Source organism: Catharus ustulatus, chromosome 1, assembly GCF_009819885.2.
Source record: "Catharus ustulatus isolate bCatUst1 chromosome 1, bCatUst1.pri.v2, whole genome shotgun sequence".
Taxonomy (NCBI): domain Eukaryota; kingdom Metazoa; phylum Chordata; class Aves; order Passeriformes; family Turdidae; genus Catharus; species Catharus ustulatus.
Window position 1 is genome coordinate 86,513,550 of NC_046221.1, and position 19,663 is coordinate 86,533,212.

A 19,663-nucleotide genomic window follows, 5' to 3' on the forward strand; every position below is an offset into this window, starting at 1 on the left:
ATTTTAAGACCAGTTTATCTTGATAAAATAAAAAAGTTACAAATACCACACTATGGCAAATTCTGCATGATGCACAGTAGTGCTTGCAATATTTGAGTGGCAAGACCATTTTGGAACTGTTTGTGAAAGGTATGTCAAAAACAGAATCTTGGCATACATAAGAATGTATGTTACCAGTGAATTTATTATTGTGAAAATATATCTGTCCCACAATGTACACCATTGTAAATAATCAAATGCAATATTTATGCACATCAAAAATATATGGGGTGAATATATACTTAGTTTAGCATTAAATCCGCAACAGTAAATGAAAGAAATATTTTGGCTATTTTTCTATGATTTCATTTCACTGGAAATTTCCTAATAAATCACTCCAAAGGGTAGTATTTGTGGTTCAAAACCATCAGGACAACAATAATTCTGTAAAATAGTATGGATCTGAGAGTGACAGCCCAATCCTCCTGCCACTAGATTCAGATGCATTTGGCTTGTGCTTGTTGCCTTAGAACATGAGTCCAGACACCAAAAGAATGAAGTACCACCATGACATCCTGGACCACATTAGGTCATATCATGTCAGATCAGAGATGCAACTCAATAAAAGGAGATGACACTAAAAGCTCCTGCCAGGTTCTCAAGTAGTAGTTATATACACATGGTAAAGTACAGAATACTGAAGGAGAATGTACTGAATAGCAAGTTAAATGTTCCATCAATTTTCTCATTACTGCAATGGATATTCACATTTTCTGCATTGGTCCAGGAAAGATACTGCAATCTAAGCATGTGATTTGGTGCTACTTAAAGCTTTGTGATACTGTTATGTGTTTTCTTTATCTACGTAACCCCCACCCTTATCCCCAGACATTACTGCAAAAGAACTCTATCTACATATAGAAATAACACAGATTTGATTTGGTGGCTCTTGTTTGACTGTGTTCTTGCAAAGAAACCTGATAACTTTTCCTTGCCTGTTTAATAGCATATGTATTTCCCTGCCCCTCAGGCCATAAATGGTACATGATAAATCACTTCCTCAGTATTATTCCCATAAAAATTCACAGTGACCAATTCTGAGAGAATTTTTTTTTTTGGTTGGGTTGGTTTTTTAAAAGCAATTGTGCAATATAAAATTCAGACTACGATTTTCAACTTTGGTAACTTACAGAAAAAAGATTTCAAGTTCTTTAACTAAGGATCAGGTCAGGACATCGCTTACACTATGCTCTTTGTGCTGTGCAAGCACATCAGTTAAGGTACATCCCTTTTCTTGAGATCCTGAAAAATTCTAATATTGGTAAGAAATTTGCTACAGTTTAAGTTGTGAACCTATCTAATTTTTCTTGGTACCTTTAAATGCTTCCATCACCTAGCCTTAGTAAATTTTTACTCACTGTTTCAATTAATGAAATCCTGATCCCAAAGCCAACACCCATCTACCCCCGTCAACCAAATAGAAAAATCCAGCTGAGCCTCAACAAGTACATCTGAATTCTCAGAAGAAAAAGTATTTCCTTGATTTAACAGCAACTGTACAATATTACAAACTCTGACACATGAAAAACAATCAGGCAATAGAAAAATGTACAACAGCTTTGGTGTTATACAAAATAATAAAAAAGACTGGACAGTAAGATACATAGTTCATTATGTTCTCAACACAGCAACTTCATTGCTGACTGTAAGACAGTTATTTACTTTTGATATTCTCTATGTGGCCTTTCCACTCATGAAAAATCATACTGTATTACTACAATAAGAACTGTTATGAACACCATAAAGTAAGCTCCAAATTTTATAAAAACATCTTGCCTCTTCATACTATTGCTTTGTGGCACATTGTCAACAGAACAGCAGTCCAAAATAAAGTGACAACTAGATTTAATAAATTAATATACTTTTTAAAGATGTACAATGCACATTCTTTTTAATCCAAGGTTTTAGGGTGTCAGGACACTTCTATATACACATATACAGACCTCAGACAGCATTTACAACACCAGAAAATGCAGATAAGAAACAGAGCCTTAACTGCTATCTGGATGCTACCAACAAGCCAAAACACTGCTGAGAGTATTACTGGGAGAGATATCCAAAGACAAGAAGAGTCTATGAAAAAAGGACATGTAAAGGCAAAGGGAAGGTCAAGATGTTTAATATGACCATCTATTCTTGTGAAGACGGAGGTGGAGCTGTTGATGTGCCTGGTTTACCAGACTTCCGTTCGTAGTTCACAAGTCGTTGTCCGACAAGGTACCTGGGATCACAGTAAAAACAGGAATTAACACAATGTAATGCTATTTTGTAACACAAATCCACGCTATCTCCTTTGCTGCCAAAGGGATTTTTTTATTTCAATAAAAAGTTATTCTATAAATTGTAAAGGAAAAACTTTAGCTGCTGCTTAATCTTTCTTAGAGAGAAATTGAAACAGAATTTAACTATCTAAGTAGCTTAACTGTTTTCACATCTTTCACATTATTCCTTTCTTCCTCTATATTATTGATCAACACTTTTTGCCAGCAATATTCTTTTTCATGCTCCCTATATTTGCATGCTAGTTCTGTGCATGCAAGAGTCCTACATACCTATGAATTCTTCCCCTGAGATCTGTCATTTCCTTTAGGAACTTTTCCACCACCGCTCCTTTTCTCATGGTACCATACCCAACAGCCATCGTGCATTCTTCGCACATTTTAGAATGTCACAAAAACTTGGACATGCTTTTAAAGTTTGTTACATGAAAGATTTAATTATGCATATTTCTAAAGCAGAAATCTCTACTGGCTGGCACGATTGTGTCTGCTTACTTCCTGAAATTAAGTCATACAAACTTCTTGTCTACAAGGACGTTACAACATTTAATACCAAACTAATTTTGACTTGTGACTTTTCAGTTGCATCTTAACATTTAAGATTCAAAGAAGTCTATTTTAGGTTTGACTCCTTCTGTAGTTGTTGGAAAGCAAAACTCTTATAGGTCAACTCAGGATATGAACATAACTAACTCATTTATTCATTTTCAATACAAAAGAAGCCTAGGAAGATTAGTTGCTAATCTTCTTAACCCATAAGAAAGGTAATTAGGGTAATACCAAAAATAATGTAATAACACACAAAAAAGGCTAAATAACCAGAAAATAATAGGAAAAATATTATTTTTATCAGGCATTTGAGTAACAAAGAATAATAACTGAAAACATCAGAAAACCACACAAAACTTGATAAGGACAAACTATCAAATCAACTGAACATTCTTTAACAGATTAGTTGGACTAATGAGGAAGAAGAGTAAGAAACAGTTATGCAGAAAAGGTTGAAGAAATGTTTTTATAAGCAGCAGTTTGAGACATGAGTTTAACTTCCAGGTATGTGGTAAATGACAAATGGTATTCATTTGTCATTCAAGACTACAGATGAGACAAACAGTCAGCTTTGTTTGAGGGAAATCACACTCATGTTAGACATGGGCGAGTGTCTTCCCTTTATAAAGACTATAAACTCTATAAAGACTATATACTACACAGTCTATTCCTGTGTTCATTTGAACCATGGACAAAACATCTGCCAACAACCATTTGTCTTTAAGAGTCACTTGTTAGAAAACTTCTTAAAAACTGTTTTAGTCCTAAGTATCTATAACATCTGAATTCAACCTGAAGTACTCATATATACATACAGATATATATATATAAAGGGTAAAAATTCTTAAAACCCCACTATATACTCACTTGTCATTTTTAATATGTTCATAAAGGCGCTTGAACTGGCGGACTTGGAAGGACAGAATTCCCATCAAAACCACCACCATAAGCAGAAAAGGATAAATCCGTCGCTGAACGAGGTTCTGCATTTCAGCAGTAACTCCTACAAAACAAGACACAATCCTTAGATGTTCTAATATTGCTGAACTAACTAATGTATTTCTGCTTCTCTATGTGCTTCCATACTTTTTGTTATACTGTAACTTCAGTAGAAGGGCTGTGAAATAAATTACACATCCATTTACATCAAAGATCCAACATGACAGCTGCTGTTCTTTTTAATCTGAAGCACTATGAGCAGGAAGTTTTCCATTAACAGAGTGAAAATTCACAGTAGAAAAAAAAGGGCTTATCAGTTCTTTCTGCCTATTAACTTATGTTTATGTGCTTACTCCTTGTATCAGAAAAGTCAATGCAATAAAAGTCAGCATTCAAGTGAGACTGAAGCATAAAATGGGACTTGAACATGTTGTCAACATCAAAACTAACTAATAAATGACAAGTCTTGATGAAAAAGCTCATCTACCCTGGTTCTAATCAAATAATTTACCTCAATTATGAGGAGATGGGAAAGTCTGAAAAAACCCTATATATTTAAAATTTACATTTTAATACTATTAAAACCTCAAAACAAACCCAGGATTTTCACCTGTTCTAAGCTTCATTTAGAGTTGGACAAGTCAGAAAAAGATGGCCTGAGCTCAGTATAGCTCCTAGAGGAACTAAAATCATAGGCTGATTGTCCAAAGAAGAAATGAATTAATAATTCCTTTCCCAAACTAGCTAGATATCTAAAATACACAAAGAAATCAGTGTCAGCCTCTCCTCTTGGGTAAGAGGAGCAGCAGACACCGATTTCTTCTCTGTGGTGATAAATGACAGGACCCAAAGAGTAACCTCAAGGTGCGTTAGGGAAGGGTTTGGGCCAGATAGCAGACAAAGGTTCTTCACCCAGAGGGTGGTTGGGCACTGGCACAGACTCCCCAGGGAAGCAGTCACAGCATCAAGCCTGACAGAGTTCCAGAAGCACTGGACAATATTCTGGAACATGGTATGACTCTTAGAAGTCTTTAAAGATTTATATTTCTCTGCAGAAGAGGTTTTTTGGGGTTTTTTTTGTTCGTTTTTGGGGATTTTTTTTTTGGTTTTTTGGGTTTTGTTTTGTTGTTGCTTTTTATTTTCTTTATAAACTAGAGCTAAAAGTTTTATTTCCACAAAGATATTTACACAGCTGTAAACCATGAGATGACAAACAAGTGCTCTGAATGCATACATACCCAGCAAAGGTACAACACCAGAAGCTATGATGTACGGCACACAAAGGGAAAGTAAGAGGACAGAGATTACGGGTGCTGCCAATTTACGGATGATGAAGTGTAAATCAATGTTACGAATTCCATTTGCATATACCTAAAATGGAACAAGTTAGAAGTAGAACAGATCCATCAAGAAAGCCTTGCTTTGCACTTATAGTAAAAATTACAAGGTTTTTTACACAGTTCTCCTTATGAAAGCAAATGGGTGTTCCTAAGGCCACAGCTGAAGAAGGAAAAACTCTCTGCCAATTTACCTCAAAAGGGTTCCAGGAAATAATTTCAACAATGCACAAGAGACCAACTTAACCTGGAACAGAGTTGTGATTCAGATGCAGGAATGCAAGACAACTTCTGAAAGATCATTTAATAGAGCTGTGGAAAATGTTTTTGTGGGTGACCTGGGCTCACTTTGCACTGTTAACTTACTAGAAGAGGATCCTGTATATGCTAACAGAATAAACTATTAAATTTTGTAATGGGCAGAAAATAGGATCATATTTTGTACTTGGTCGGGCAGACCAGAGCCTCTGTACATAGAGTCTGTGCCTGAAAAAAAGGCCTCTACAATTCTTAAGCTTCTGCAGTTACTACCAGAAGCTAAGTCAAAACAGAACCAGATTAAGCATGGGAAAAGACCAGTTCTGAATGGTTACCAGCTACAGCTAAACAATGGCCTCTGTCCCACAGCCTGGAGGGCTCACGAGAGTGTGTAAACAGCCCCTGGAGAGCATTCAGAATGGAAGAGGGAGCCATGGCATGCATCAAAATGTACTCCCAGAGTAAGACTGCAGTGTGACAGGTGAAGTGATTTATTAACTGGGACTATGTGCCAGACTTACTTGTAAGAGGCACCTTGTGTACAGAGGTTGGGACATGCCCCACAGGTGTCACATGACAGTGCAGGGCTGAAAAATTATCTTCTGACAAACTGAGATGATAACTGTGGAATTTAATGGTTATATCCAAGAAAAAATACTTCTGACTAAACAACAGGCCATGTGACTCTGAAATGCTCAGAGAAACTGCTCTGTGTTGCTAAATAATCAAAGGGGAACAGAAATGGTGTATTTCATCTTCACTGATCTATGAATGGGGTAATCCCTACAACTGCAGAGAAGGCAAAATTCTGTGTTCTTGAGTTGTGGATGTAAATACTCCAATATTTGGACAAGTATTTGGACACATGGACTTCATCTGAAGAAATAATCATGTTTCTTTCTCACTTTATTACAAACCTGATTAAAATGCATATATGTATACACAGCACTTTCTTGAATTCAGATTTCTGAGTTTTTGTTTTACTGTTAAGTGCAACTTAATGGATTAGGCTATACAATTTAAAAGGTTTTTACAAGAATAGTTGAATTTTACTCAATTACTCCATTACTGCAAGAGTGACACTGTTTTCTGATACATAATCAGAAACAAGAAATGCATTATACAGATAATTCACATGGACAATTTTTCCCTACCTGTTCAATAACAGTTTTCAGCCACCACTGGGGACCCATCAGTGTTATGGCAGCAATTATTTTGGCATGCAGAACTCCAAGAGCCCAGTCCTAATTTTGTAAAAATTTATAGTGTTAGCATTAACATATCTTTAAAAAGTCAGACAACTAAAAGCTTTAAGAGCAATGTATTAGTATGACCTATAAATGAAAATAAAATTACTTTTCCTTTTACATGGAACATTGTTCCAAAGAGATTACATCATCTACAAATTCTTATGAAGAAGATGCTCTCAAGATAAACTGACATCTGTAAATTTAGCTCCCTGGGACCAGGAAAATCACTACTATAATTAAACCAGAGGCAAATACTAAGTAGAAGCATTAGATTTAAAGCAGTTGACTAACATTCTGGTACAACTGATTTACATAAAAGACGTTAATCTCCTTACTTTATAAATAATAGAAAAAAGATACAAAGATGCTCACACATCAGGAAACAAGCTATTTTCCTTCTTCTGAAGTTTAATTATTCCCAAAATCCTATCTGATATAAGAAAAGCTTAAAGCAAGGCAATGCTCTTCACAAAAAAGTCATACTATTTGGAGGAAAATTTATGTTTTAACATAAACTGCAATTATTATGGCATGGAATTAAGACACTTTAACTACTGGCTTCTAGCAAACACATCATAAGTCCATCCTTTCTGAATTACAGATATTTGTATGAGATTTTCAATAAAACCCACAAAAAATAGAATGCAAAACACAGGCTGATAAAGTAGAATAAATAGCTCAGAACTGGCAAGACTTGGAACATCATAGACTAATTAGCTTTTAAACTGCTGGGGAAATACATTTTCTTCAATTGATTATTTAAAAACACAACTTTTAACTTTTGTTAATGTCAATTCTAAAAAATTTCAAAAATCGTTAAAAAAGTGCCAGTGTTAAAGTTGATTCATGTTTATTTACGGATGTAACTTTTGTCTTTTCTCTTTCAGGAAAAATGCAAATTAATCTCAGTTTTGATAGCTCCTTGTTGATTTAGAACCAGTCTCAAATCCCAGATATCCTATATTTTGAAGAAGTTCTGCTACATGAAAATAAATCTTTTCAGTATACTTATTTTAAAACTTTTGAAGAACTAATAGGCAATAGTAAAAATTTTTCATAATCTCTAGCATTACAAATTCTTTCCAAATGAAAGAATGGTTTCCTTTGGAAACCATGGTCATCTACCACTGTAATGTCCTGATTTTCTGGTCATCTACTCAGCTAAAAAATATACTTGGATTTTAATATAATGGAATAACTAAATTAGTAGCCAAATTCTTCTTTGTATTATGGCTTTCAAACATTAGGGTACTGAAAATAAAGGAAAGCTTAGGGCATCTTAGAAAGTCACTGTCCCTGAACACTTTCTTGTTATTTAGTAATGACATTCTAGATGTTTTAAGTTATGGTCCCCTCAGTTGGATTTCTCTGAGTTATGGCTTCTTTCATAATTCAGTCTAGGTGATGGAAGCATTTGTCATTCAATCCACTGTATCTTCATTACATCTCTCACCTTGCAGGACAGAAATTTGTACTCAGCCTGCGAGACTTGACTGAAGAGTAATAAAACACAACTACCTCAAAATTTTGTATTAGCAATTTGACATCACAGCCCAAAATCAGCATGATCCTAAATCACATAAAAATTACATTAATAATGTGCCTCATCACTGAATTAATATCTTACAAGAAAAAAATTACAATCACCAGAACCTCTTGCTGCATAACTGTATGCAGCAAGCTTTCCAAAACAATTATAGAGTATGTACATCTGTGCATACATACATAGAGACATACTGAGTTCTTACGTAACTTGACAATTATGCTACTGGAAAAGTAGCTGATCACTGAAATGCAACCTTTGATGTCATCTCACAACAGTTCAGCTTCTCATAGTTTAAATTCCTCAGCATATCCTTTTGGTTCAAATACTCATCACATCCAGACTGGCTGCCTTTACTCTGCCACATACAAACATATTTGTGGAAAATGTTCTGAAGCTATGAATCTACAGGAAAAAAGGCAGCCCAAACTCCTTACATCAACAACAGCAAAAGAATGGGAGCAACTGACCTGCCAAGGGTAGAAGAGAGGTGTTTGATCCAAAGGAACTCTCAAAGGTGCGACGATGACCAGTTCAAACAGAAGACCGAGTAAAAGTGGAACCACACCAGCGAGCAATATAGCCACTATCAATGTCTTCATTATCTAAAAAACCCAAGGCATTTCATTAATATGCTTACTAGAAGATTCAAATGTAACTTGAATGACAAACACACAGCCGTGGTGAAAAAAGCCCAAAGCTACACAGACCTCTATTTCACACATATACACCCCTAGAAATAATTTTTACTACATACCTAGTTTTGCATTGCCGGTTTTCAACACTGGGTCCTATTCCATAGGAATTCCAGAAAAAAACACAACTGTGCCTACTAGTATTCATATGGTTCTAAACCACAAAATCACATTGACTGTTATCAATAGAGAATACTATCCAATGGCACTTCAATCCATTGCATATGCTCATATGTTGAGAAATTGAAGAATTTTTCCCAAGCTGCCTATTTTTCTCTAGAGCAAAACAGACCTTAAAAATGCAGTTATTATGGAATATTTAACTTAAAAATGGAGGATTTAGAACACCATGCTTGAATCTTTATTTATTCTGAAATTCTCTTAATTGAACTACATCATACAAAACTAGCCTGACTTAATTAACATGATAAAGAGAACAGGCAAAGAAAAGTAGAAATTATGCTTTACCTCTGAATTTTCTTGAGGAAACTAAGATCTTAAAGAAGTTAAAATTAAAATGATGGATGAGGTATTTGGGAAACATGGTAGTACATGAAGAACATGTACAGTGTAACAATTCAATAAGCAATGTCTTAAACAAGATACCATTTATGCTACTGATGTTTAAAGCAACTAGCAAGAAATCTATTACAGAAATCCTCATAATCAAAACCAAGATCAAAAGGTGGGGTATACATTTGTTTCATGCTGAGAATCTCAACTCCTCATAATTTATGTTTTTGAGGAAAATATCTTTTATTTGAACAACACAAGTTCAACAGCTAATAAAGATCTATGTGAAAATATGCATCAAGCAACTTTGTAGAGACATGGCCACCATCATCTATCGACTTTATTAGGTTTTTCCATTTGATAATTTCATGTAACTAAATAAGTAAATAATTACGCTTCCAGATTTATGTGAAAATGTAAAAGTCTTTGAGAACAAATAACACATGGTAAAATAATGCAATGTATTCACTTTTAAAGGAAAATAGAAAAATACACACATACATATATTTAAACATTTATACATACAAGCATATTTACACTGACTGCCTTCCAAAAATAGCTAGCCTATGCAATGAGAATGTCAGCTGCAAAAGCTTGAAAATGGTCTGAAAAGGAAAATGTAGTACATGTGGCAGAGTAAAGCCTGCAAGCAAAAAATGAAACAAGTTCCATTAGCTAATTTTTTGATAATTCAGTAGCACTTTTTCTCAAGGCTTACCATGAGAGACCATTCTTTGACCTTCTGGAAAATGACTCTACGACCCTGTGGCATCCAGGCTACCAGCACTGTCACTGCTCGGATAGTCAGCCAACAGACATAAAGACCACAGGCAGCTGTGTACAGTTCGTGGATTTTGGCAGTCCCCGTCCAAAATGACATTAACCACCGGCCAGCAAACACTGAAAACACAAACACTGTTAAATACAGTTATGTTCTTGGGTGTATTAGGGAAGGATGCATCTTAAAAAGCTACTTATCAAATTTATCTGAAATATCCCTGCATAAATATTACTCATCATAAAACAGTTATTTTGGTACTATACCCATAATGCATAAATGTATGAAGCACTATGCGAACAGCTTCAGAAATGATGCCAAATAAACACACAGAAATCCTCTTCCACCTAAATTTTCATTTCATGACAACAATGTGACCTGAACTACAGCAAAAGAAAGCACTGAACTGTTCAGAGTCTAAACACTGATCTTCAGAACCGCAACAGCAATAATGTATTAGTGTGTGAGCTTGAACTTACATTATATGAGTTATCTTTGGGTTGTTTCACTGCCTCGTGTAATTTTTTAAGACTTACTGATGGGGCTTCTGAAGCTGTCTGACAAAAATGGGAGACTGATTTGCTACAGTTCATTTTTTAGTAATGTTTTCATTTCCCTAGTATTCATTTCCCTAGTATTATAGTGGAATTATTTTATGTCCTGCTACTAAAACTAACATAGAATTTATAGCTTTGATCTCAATACATTATTGACTTTAGGGTCATTAATAGAAGAAGGTATAAATTACATGGTATTACAGCAGAAAGGTTATGAAATTTACAGCGGTTGACATTGCTTCATTTATTCCAAATAATTTTTAAAAAATACCAAGTGTTTTTGAAGTACAGTAATTTTACGATTATAAGCTGCACCTCATTGTAAGCTGCACTTCCGGGTGTCAGCAACGTTTAGGTCTTTGTCCACATACAAGCCACACCAGATTATTAGCTGCACTTTTGTTTGCAGCGAGGATCCGCGTGCAACTTTCACAAAGTTGCCAATTAGTAGCAGAATTGCGTGATCACGGGGTTTACTGGCTCGGCCCCACTCGGGGCAGCTGCCAGGGAGCGGCCCCAGCTTCGCTCGCCGCTGCCATTGGGAAGTGGGGGAGCAGCGTCCCCAGCCACTGCCGCTGGGAAGCGTCACCGCCATGCGCAACCCCCAGGGCTGGGCAGCGCTGCCCCACCGCCCAGGGCCAGGCGGGTTGCGGCTCGGCTTGGGGCTGCTGCAGGCTCGGACTTCCGGGTTGGGAAATTTCCAAAATTTTTTCATATATTGGCCGCTCCTGAGCGTAAGCCACAAAATTTAGGAGCAAAATTTCAGTCAAAATGGTGCGGTTTATAATCGTGAAATCTCCTAGTGACATGTCAAGATTACAGAATCATAGAATATTTCAAGTTGGAAGGAATCCCTAAAGATTGAGTCCAACACCCTGCTCCTCACAGTACTCAATAATGACACCTTCAGAATATTTCATTACAGAAAATACTGTAGAAGACCAGAAACAATCTACATATTTTCCTTCTGAAAACAGCAAGAAACGTGCAAAAGTTTCAATTCTCTTTTTCACTCAATACTACTGAGATTATCTCAGCACCTGAAGCCCTGTCTTCAGAGGAATATTATTCTACAACAAAAAGAGAATGACAACCGCTGTCATTTAGATTTTTGGATTATAAAATTTGATGACAAATGATTAAAAATGAGATATTTACCACATTTTTGCCTTTTGATTTCAGACAGTGATTTCAAAACATCTGCCATGGTTGGCCATGGCAACATACTGAGCTGTTTTTAATTATAGTTTACTATGATAGACTCACCTGGTAAGGTAAGGCAGATAAGACTAGCAATCAGTAACGTTATGCACATGAAAACAATCAAAAGAAATATCTGAAAAAGGGAAAAAAAAGGAGGGGAAGTTTGTAAGAAAGCTATTTAACCAAAACCCAAGAAACCCCAGTATAAAAAAATACATCATCCTAGAAAGGCAGCTAAACTAGGATGTTCAAATACTAATGTTTCAATGTATAAATAAATCAGCAAAAAGAAACCTAACCACAGTGCATGCAGAACACCTGCAGTGTTGTGTATTTCTAAGACTTTCCATCAGCTGTTCCAATAGAAAAAAAATAACATCGGAATCCAGAATGACTGAAGTTCTTTGTTATGTCATGTAAAAAAAATCATCTCAATTTCTGCACTGAGCAGCATGACTTAAATAATCCTGAAAGGTTTCTAGCTCTGTATGCCATATGAGCAAGACAGTGGTTTTATAAGGAAAGCCTTGCTGACAAAGTTCTTCCAGATGTGCTCAGATTTGTGACCAGAAGCTAAGGGTGAAGCTGGTTGCTTCTCAGTCAGGTTTTCATCTTGCCAGAGAATTACCATGTATTTAACTTCTTTAAATATTTCTCAAGTACCAGGCGCTATGAAGTTCTGCTTAACTAATCATCAAAACCACACAACAAACAAGTTGGCTATGGGAAAGCTAATACCTTATCCCAACAGACTACCAAGAGAAAGTTAAATCTGGAACACACACTTTCATCGATGAGACATTTGCGTATAAAAGAAGGAACTTTCAGATGCAATGCCACAGTGACCTTATGTTAGCCATTACTTCCATTCTTCAGCTATACCTTGAACCACAGTAAGTGAGCTGTGGTGAAGTTTATATTTAGCTCAGAGTTCTGCTAGCAACAAAACAGTTACCTAGTTTAAGCTCTACATTATTCCAGAAATTTAAGTATTTGCCAATAAAATTTCCCTAGTAATTGTAGTGATTTAGAACTTGCAAGTATTATATAATGCCTTTCTATGTTTAATACAGATGCAAAGCAACATAAGTTCACTATTTATTTTCTTAATAAAGCAATATAGTTTAAAATACACTTAGCTACAAGATCAAAGTATGCCCACTTGAAAGCCATGCTTTGTTAGAGACCACCTGAACTACCTACTTGAGAGGGGCTTATTGTCTCTCTCTCTCCCCATTACTTACTGTGAAGAAAATAAGGTGTCAACTGACACATAATACTTAACAAGTATGGGTTCTATAAAGAAAATTGCAATTGAAGGTCTTAAGTTACAGGCTGAAAAAAGCCTTACACGAGCATAACTGCAACTCTACGCTTTAGAGAGCTGCAACCCATATAAAACAGGACCCACCATGTGACTTCTGATAAGGTGAGCCAAATCTTTCTTAGGAAAAAACCCCACTTTTCTCAAACGCCTTTTAGTGTTCTCTTGATGTTTTAGGCATACATACCCTGAGTGGGAATTTTAAAGGCCTGCGATAAGGCTGGAAACCCACAGGTCCTCCTTGTTGAAGTATGGCTTGATGGGCCGCATGGAGACCTTCTCCCACAACTGGAATGGCATTATTATTGCGAGCATGCTGGTTGTTAGGTTGCTGATTTGCATTGTTTTCATTCTCTTCCTGATCACCAAGTAGGTAAGAATGAAGATCCCTGTAACAATCAAAATTTCTGTTTTGTTCTGTTTAATATGAATGAGAAATATAAGCCTACACAGAATCCATACAGGTTGTACAAACTAATGCAGGAGTACTGCCAGAATCTTGATAAATTAAAATAAGCCCTTTTTGGTAACATACTCAATGTCATCATAAACACAACTTAGAAAGAAAGTGCTGGTGTGGATGCAGTTGGAATATAATCATAAGGAAAAATCACTTATCTGTTTGCTTTAAAAACACCACCTGGTATTAAAGGTGTTGTTGTCATGCACATGAAAGGAAAACTGCATGGATATTTCAGTTCATGTAAGCACACAGCTCTACTGACAGCTTTCATGTTACTGTCACTAAGTTCTATAGGAAACAAGGGCCTTCAAGCCTAAGCCATACAAGGATGGTGCTGCACTGCTACGGACGTGCTGTCAGAAGTACAGAGGCAGGCAGTCTTTCAAGAAGATTCTAAATTGCTCACAACTTTTATAGAATATAAATCCTAGAAAAAAAAATCAATCTACTTTAAAATTACTATGCTGATGTTTTCCAGATATACAACTAGCAAAATTTGAATCTGATTAAAAACTAATATTCAGAACTTAATTTTCCTCAGCTTTTGCACAGCAAGAGTCGTGCAGCTATTCTCTTAGGAATTAAATTTACCCAACAGTTTGCTTTTTGAGATTAATAGAGCAAACGATTCTCATCTGTGCTAAACTGAAATTGATCAAGAGATAATTTAGAATTGTCCTAAACAGCTGCAACAGTGGAATAAAAAAAGCCATTTCTATCATCATCTCCAAAACTCTCTTGTTTACACTATACTTAAATACAATTATAACTTGGAAAATAATTAAAAACTTCTTCAAAAATGCAAACTAAGAGAAGAAGGGGTGAGGACAGTTTCCTTATGAGAAACTAAAATAAATATATTGGATTACAATGATGTCTTTCATTCATTCACTCAGTTTCTCAGACATAACTTGGCAAAGAATAATTCTTGATCCTGAGATTGCAACATGGTGGGAGAATGCCAGTATACTCTGAAGTTAAACCGAAAACTTTAGAGAAACAAAATCAATCTTACTTTTTTTAAATCGATTTGGCAAACAACAGATAAACTAAAAAATAATTTCAAGTGCTAGAACTCTTCCTGGCAGTACAATAATTTACTTTATTTGACAAAGATATGGTTTTATCCTTCTCTAAAGTCTGAACTAACTTTAAAACTCCCAATTTAAAGTTGCTTACTTCTTCAGCTCAATGTTCTAAACAATTTTTTTTCCTTCTTATTTTCTTATAGTAAAAAATGCAAGAAGTGCACATGAATTTTATTTAGATGATTCATGGAAGCATACTGCTGACATTTATCTCTTTATTTGTATATAATAGGGAGTCAGGAAGATGTTAGTCATACTTGTACAGATTTCTTCCACTCAGCAAATGCTGTAAGTGTACCAAAAGCACTACTTGTCAAGAGCTAGTTCAGAAGTACATACATCTACTGCTTAAAAGAAAGCAATCACTATAGAAGTTTGTCATCAGGTATTTATAGGTAGAAGAGCTATTAAACCTGCTTGTTGGGATAACTTCCTGGAAAGCTGCCTTCATGTTTAAAAGGCCAAAGTGAGCACAGTGGTTGTAGCTGGTTTTGGATTTTTCTACTTACAGCAAGTATCCAGCAGTAACAGTCCACGCTCGTACAAGACCTTTCAACCACTGTCTTGTATGTCCTTGCTCTAGCAAAGCTGGAAGCACCACCTGAAGCAAAAGCAGCTCTAGGGAAAGCTCACTTACTGGAGCATCACTGGAAACAATGGGAAGAGCAGGAAAACAAACATAAGGAACAATCTAACAGAAATCCTTTACTATTAATGCCACCACAATACAAAAATACATTGGATGCCAAAAAGGAAAACTGTTTTTTGCTGAGGTTTTTTTCTCCGTATATGAGCAGAATTTAGGCACTTTGGCATACAAGAAATTTAGGAAAACATTGAGAAAGATTATACCTAGGAGTACAGTTTGCTTCTCTATTTGTATCTATCATTACTGTCTGAATTATTATTTAGAAATAGAAAAAAACTGCTATCATTAAAGAAATGCAGTTACAAATATTCTTTTACTCTTGAGGCAACGACAATCAGGAATGAGTGTGTTAAAAAAGCAAACATGAAAGGAACTTCACTATCAGAACGCTGAAATGGGAAGTGTTTTGAGAGCATAAAGCCCCAACCAGTTATCTTTACAGAAGGAATACAAAATGCTTCTTTTTTTCAAGTAGCTTTTTATTTGTCACGTTGTATGATGCAGCCATATCCTTTACCCTTTACTCCTCTTAGAACAATGAAGATTAGATTAATTGAAAACAAATTAATGTAACAAAGTGTCATTTTAATGCCCAGGGAGTGCAAATACACTTTTTGCAGTTATAGCAACACTGAAAAACCCCCACCTTTTTAAAATAAATGCTCACCTGTAAAGCATAACATTATACGGAAGAAAATTAGGCAGGAGATACTTAATAATGCGTATAGGAAGCCAGAGCATGAGCAGTACAATTGATCCAAAAACAATCTGCAATAAGAAAGTAAACAAGTTAGTCCCAATAGCAGAAACAACCAAACCTAGTTTCCCACCCATCTCTGACATGTTCCCTGGGTGTGGTGGGCTAGCCCTGGCTAACAGCTAAATACCCAGACAGCTACTTCCTCATTCCCCTTTCCAGCTGAAGACGAAGCAAAACAGAAGGCAGGCAAGACTGAGATAACGGCAATTTAATAGAGAAAGTACCAAGCATGCAGTCAAAACAGTAAGAAGAATTCAGTATCTACTTCCCATCAGCAGACAGACAATCAGCAAATTTCCTGGTGAGCCAGGAAGACAAACAGCATCACCATGAACATTCCCCTCAACCTCCTTTTTCTCATGTCTTTTACTGCTGAGCATGATGTCATACCCCTTTGGTCAGTTTGGGTCACCTGTTCCAGGGACACCCTCCTCCCAGCCTACAGCTTATTCACCGGAGGTGAAGGAGCAGGGAAGAGCAGCAAAGAAAATGCCAGGATGCTGTGCAAGCACTGTCCAGCCACAGCCAACAGGTCTGTGTTAGCAACACTGTTTCAGCTGCCAATTCAAGGTGCAGAAGTACATCTGCCATGAAGAAGAAAATCAAATCCATCCCAGGCAGACCGGTAGACTACGATGCCCTTGCCAAATAGGACTGCAGCTGAATAAGCATCAGAATAACCCTGCTGACAGCTAGAGCAATGTCAGAGAGCTGTTCTTTCTTCCCCCTTCCCCAACAACAGGATTACTTATTTTGTATTCCTCTCTTTTCTAAGTGGCTGACTTTTTAAGCAACTTGCTGAAGCGTCAAAAGACCTTTCAGTTCCTGTTTCCTCACATTTCAGATTGACTGAAAGACCAAGCAGGGTACATGAAGTGCCTGAAGACAATACTTTTGTGAATCCTGTTTCCTTAAGGAACCAGATGAAAAAATTATGTACATTTTAAACACATTCTTACGTTCCATACAAACACACCACTGGAGACTAAAAATGTGGAAAAAAATTGGGTTTAATTATGTCAAAAAAGAAAAACTGAATCCCATTCTTCCTGAAAATTAATAGTTTGTGTCATACAGAAGAAATTTATTTAAAATACATAGAAATAAAGAGCTTGAAAGGTATGATTTATTCTTTGACATGGTAAATTATTACCATTCTGGATCCAATATTCTAGCATGAGGCTAGTGAAAATTCTGAATTAATTAGCTGAGCAAATCAAAAGGTGAAATTCAAGTAACTGCCCATTCCCACACAGTGTGACAACATTAGTGAGACCATGGGCAACCAGTAGATCTTTGCTTGTATTTGGGCCATGTGATGTACCACGAAATTTCAGGCAGCTGAAGAATTATAATTATCTACGGATAGAATGCTCAGAAAGGTGGAAAGGTCAACTCCACTCAGATACTGAAGGGCTCCCTAACAGAACCAGGACCTCTCTGAGCTTCCACTGCTCAAAGCACCTCAGGTGTAACAATACAACACGCCAAAGAATGTTTCTGGTGTGTCAATTGACACAGTTCATGTGACATTTATGTCAAAGACAGTCTGCCACCCTTCCTTGAATGCATGTTAAGCAAGCCTTAGGCAAACAAATAAAGGGAAAAAACTCTCATTGTTTTCAGTATCTTAAAATGATAATCTGGACACCACTGGCTAGAGCAGCAGAATCCGATCCAATCCAAAATTTAGCTTGAAAGTCACTCTCCCCTGTTTGCACTATTTTGGCTGAACTGGACACGCAGTGCTTACTGCAGTAACTGAGGGCATCATGAAAGTTACGTGATTTACAATATCCATAATAATAAACACTTGTTTTCTGAATACACAAACATTTTCTGTGACTTGGCATAGGATACTTGGTTTAGGAGAGACTTCTGAAGTCCAACTAACTCTCCCCAAACCCCTGCTCTGAACAGACCCAGATCAGGCTGCTCAGAAACTTATCCAGTTAAGTTTTGAGTACTGAAAGATGCAGATTCTGTTGGCAACCTCTTCCAGTACAAGTTCACTTTCATGGTGAAAATGTTTTTTTTTTAAATACACAGTACTGTGTATGGAAGCCAGCATACAAAGCTTTCTTTCCAAATAAAGTTATATTTCAGATAATTCCTTACCACTGATAAGATAAACCTCCTGAGATGTCTATAGATGGGCAAGTGAATCATTTCCTGCACGGGATTGAAGTCTGGATCATTCAAATTCCTGAGAAACCATAAGACACCAGGTCTCAATACCTGAAGTAGGAAATAGAAAACAATATATGAGGAGAATATAATCTTTGTATTTATTTTTCATTTTGAACAAGACTGCTGCAGAAAATAAGTTTTATTGTAAAAGAGATATTAGGTGAACAAGATTCACCAAAATCACACAGAAATAAAACAAAAAGTATTATCACAGAGAAGCAGAGGCCCAATAATCAAATACAAGCTTAGTTTTCAAGTACTGATCGACCTTGAACAACTAAAACACATTTGGATTTGAAGGCAATACTCAGATTTAACAGCCATTTGTAAACCAAAAATCTCTAAGTAAAATATACTCAAAATCATGATTTTTCCACTGCAGTAAGTACCAGTATGGCCCTTTCAAATAAAGAGCATGAAAGATTTAACAGTTCTGTATGGAAGCCGCCAACTGTGTTACATACCTCTCTTGTTCTTACACACTCACCTCTCTTAGCAAAAGGATGAAGGATGCAAAATAGAAGACATAAACCATTCCAACCAACCAGTGCAGAAACATTGTGGTGCCTGGGGCAGACTGAAAGCTCAATTCTCTGTCTTTCAGAGTGGCATCAAACATCTCCTAAAAGGAGGCAAGTAGGAAACAAATATGAATAAAGTTTGGCAAACATCCACAACTACTCATTTTGTTTACCCCTAGTTCATATATAGTAGTAAGTATAATTTTTTAATGTTTGCTTTAACACATAAATACAACAGTGAAAAAAGGGATTACTTATGATAAGAACAGCAAATAAAGATCAATTTCTGATCAATTTATTTCTTCTGACAGAAAGAAGAAATACGTCAGCTCAATCACTAACAGGATCTACATAAGTTATAAATAATTTCAAACAAAGTGACACTATGATGGAAGCAAATAATTCCTAAGCAAAGTTCTATTTCTGATAAGGCTGGAAAGAACTAATTTTGTCCATTTCAAATTTATCACTCAATATTTTTCAGGACACAAAAAGTGTCCTCAATTCCAAGCAAAAGCAGCAAAGATCCTTTCCAAAACAGAAACAGACTAGGCAAATAAACACATAAAGTCATTACCATTTCACAAAAGACGGCTACATAAAGAGGTTTATTCAGCTCACAAGTTTGCCTGTAAGTAAGCTCATTATCACAGTAGTCTTGTAACTGCACTGAAAAGGATTAGCATCTTGCTATTTTAGCAACAGCATGTTAATTTGTATTTAGTAAT

At 36.1% G+C, this 19,663-nt stretch overlaps 1 protein-coding gene across 2 annotated transcripts in view; it reads right to left on the reverse strand.

Annotated features, from left to right (window-relative positions):
* Positions 1-1,867: 1,867 nt before the first annotated feature.
* Positions 1,868-19,663, reverse strand: part of MARCHF6 (membrane associated ring-CH-type finger 6) — a 46,076-nt gene continuing 28,280 nt past the window's right edge. For both annotated transcript variants that reach the window (XM_033082028.2, XM_033082038.2), the window contains exons 15-26: positions 18,902-19,036; positions 18,343-18,462; positions 16,132-16,232; positions 15,325-15,462; positions 13,452-13,653; positions 12,004-12,073; positions 10,121-10,302; positions 8,665-8,799; positions 6,556-6,645; positions 5,045-5,177; positions 3,735-3,870; positions 1,868-2,260 (exon numbers count right to left, since the gene is read on the reverse strand). In XM_033082028.2, coding sequence (XP_032937919.1) covers positions 2,170-2,260; positions 3,735-3,870; positions 5,045-5,177; positions 6,556-6,645; positions 8,665-8,799; positions 10,121-10,302; positions 12,004-12,073; positions 13,452-13,653; positions 15,325-15,462; positions 16,132-16,232; positions 18,343-18,462; positions 18,902-19,036 — 1,533 coding nt within the window. In that variant the 3' untranslated portion in view covers positions 1,868-2,169. The remainder of the gene's footprint in view (positions 2,261-3,734; positions 3,871-5,044; positions 5,178-6,555; positions 6,646-8,664; positions 8,800-10,120; positions 10,303-12,003; positions 12,074-13,451; positions 13,654-15,324; positions 15,463-16,131; positions 16,233-18,342; positions 18,463-18,901; positions 19,037-19,663) is intronic.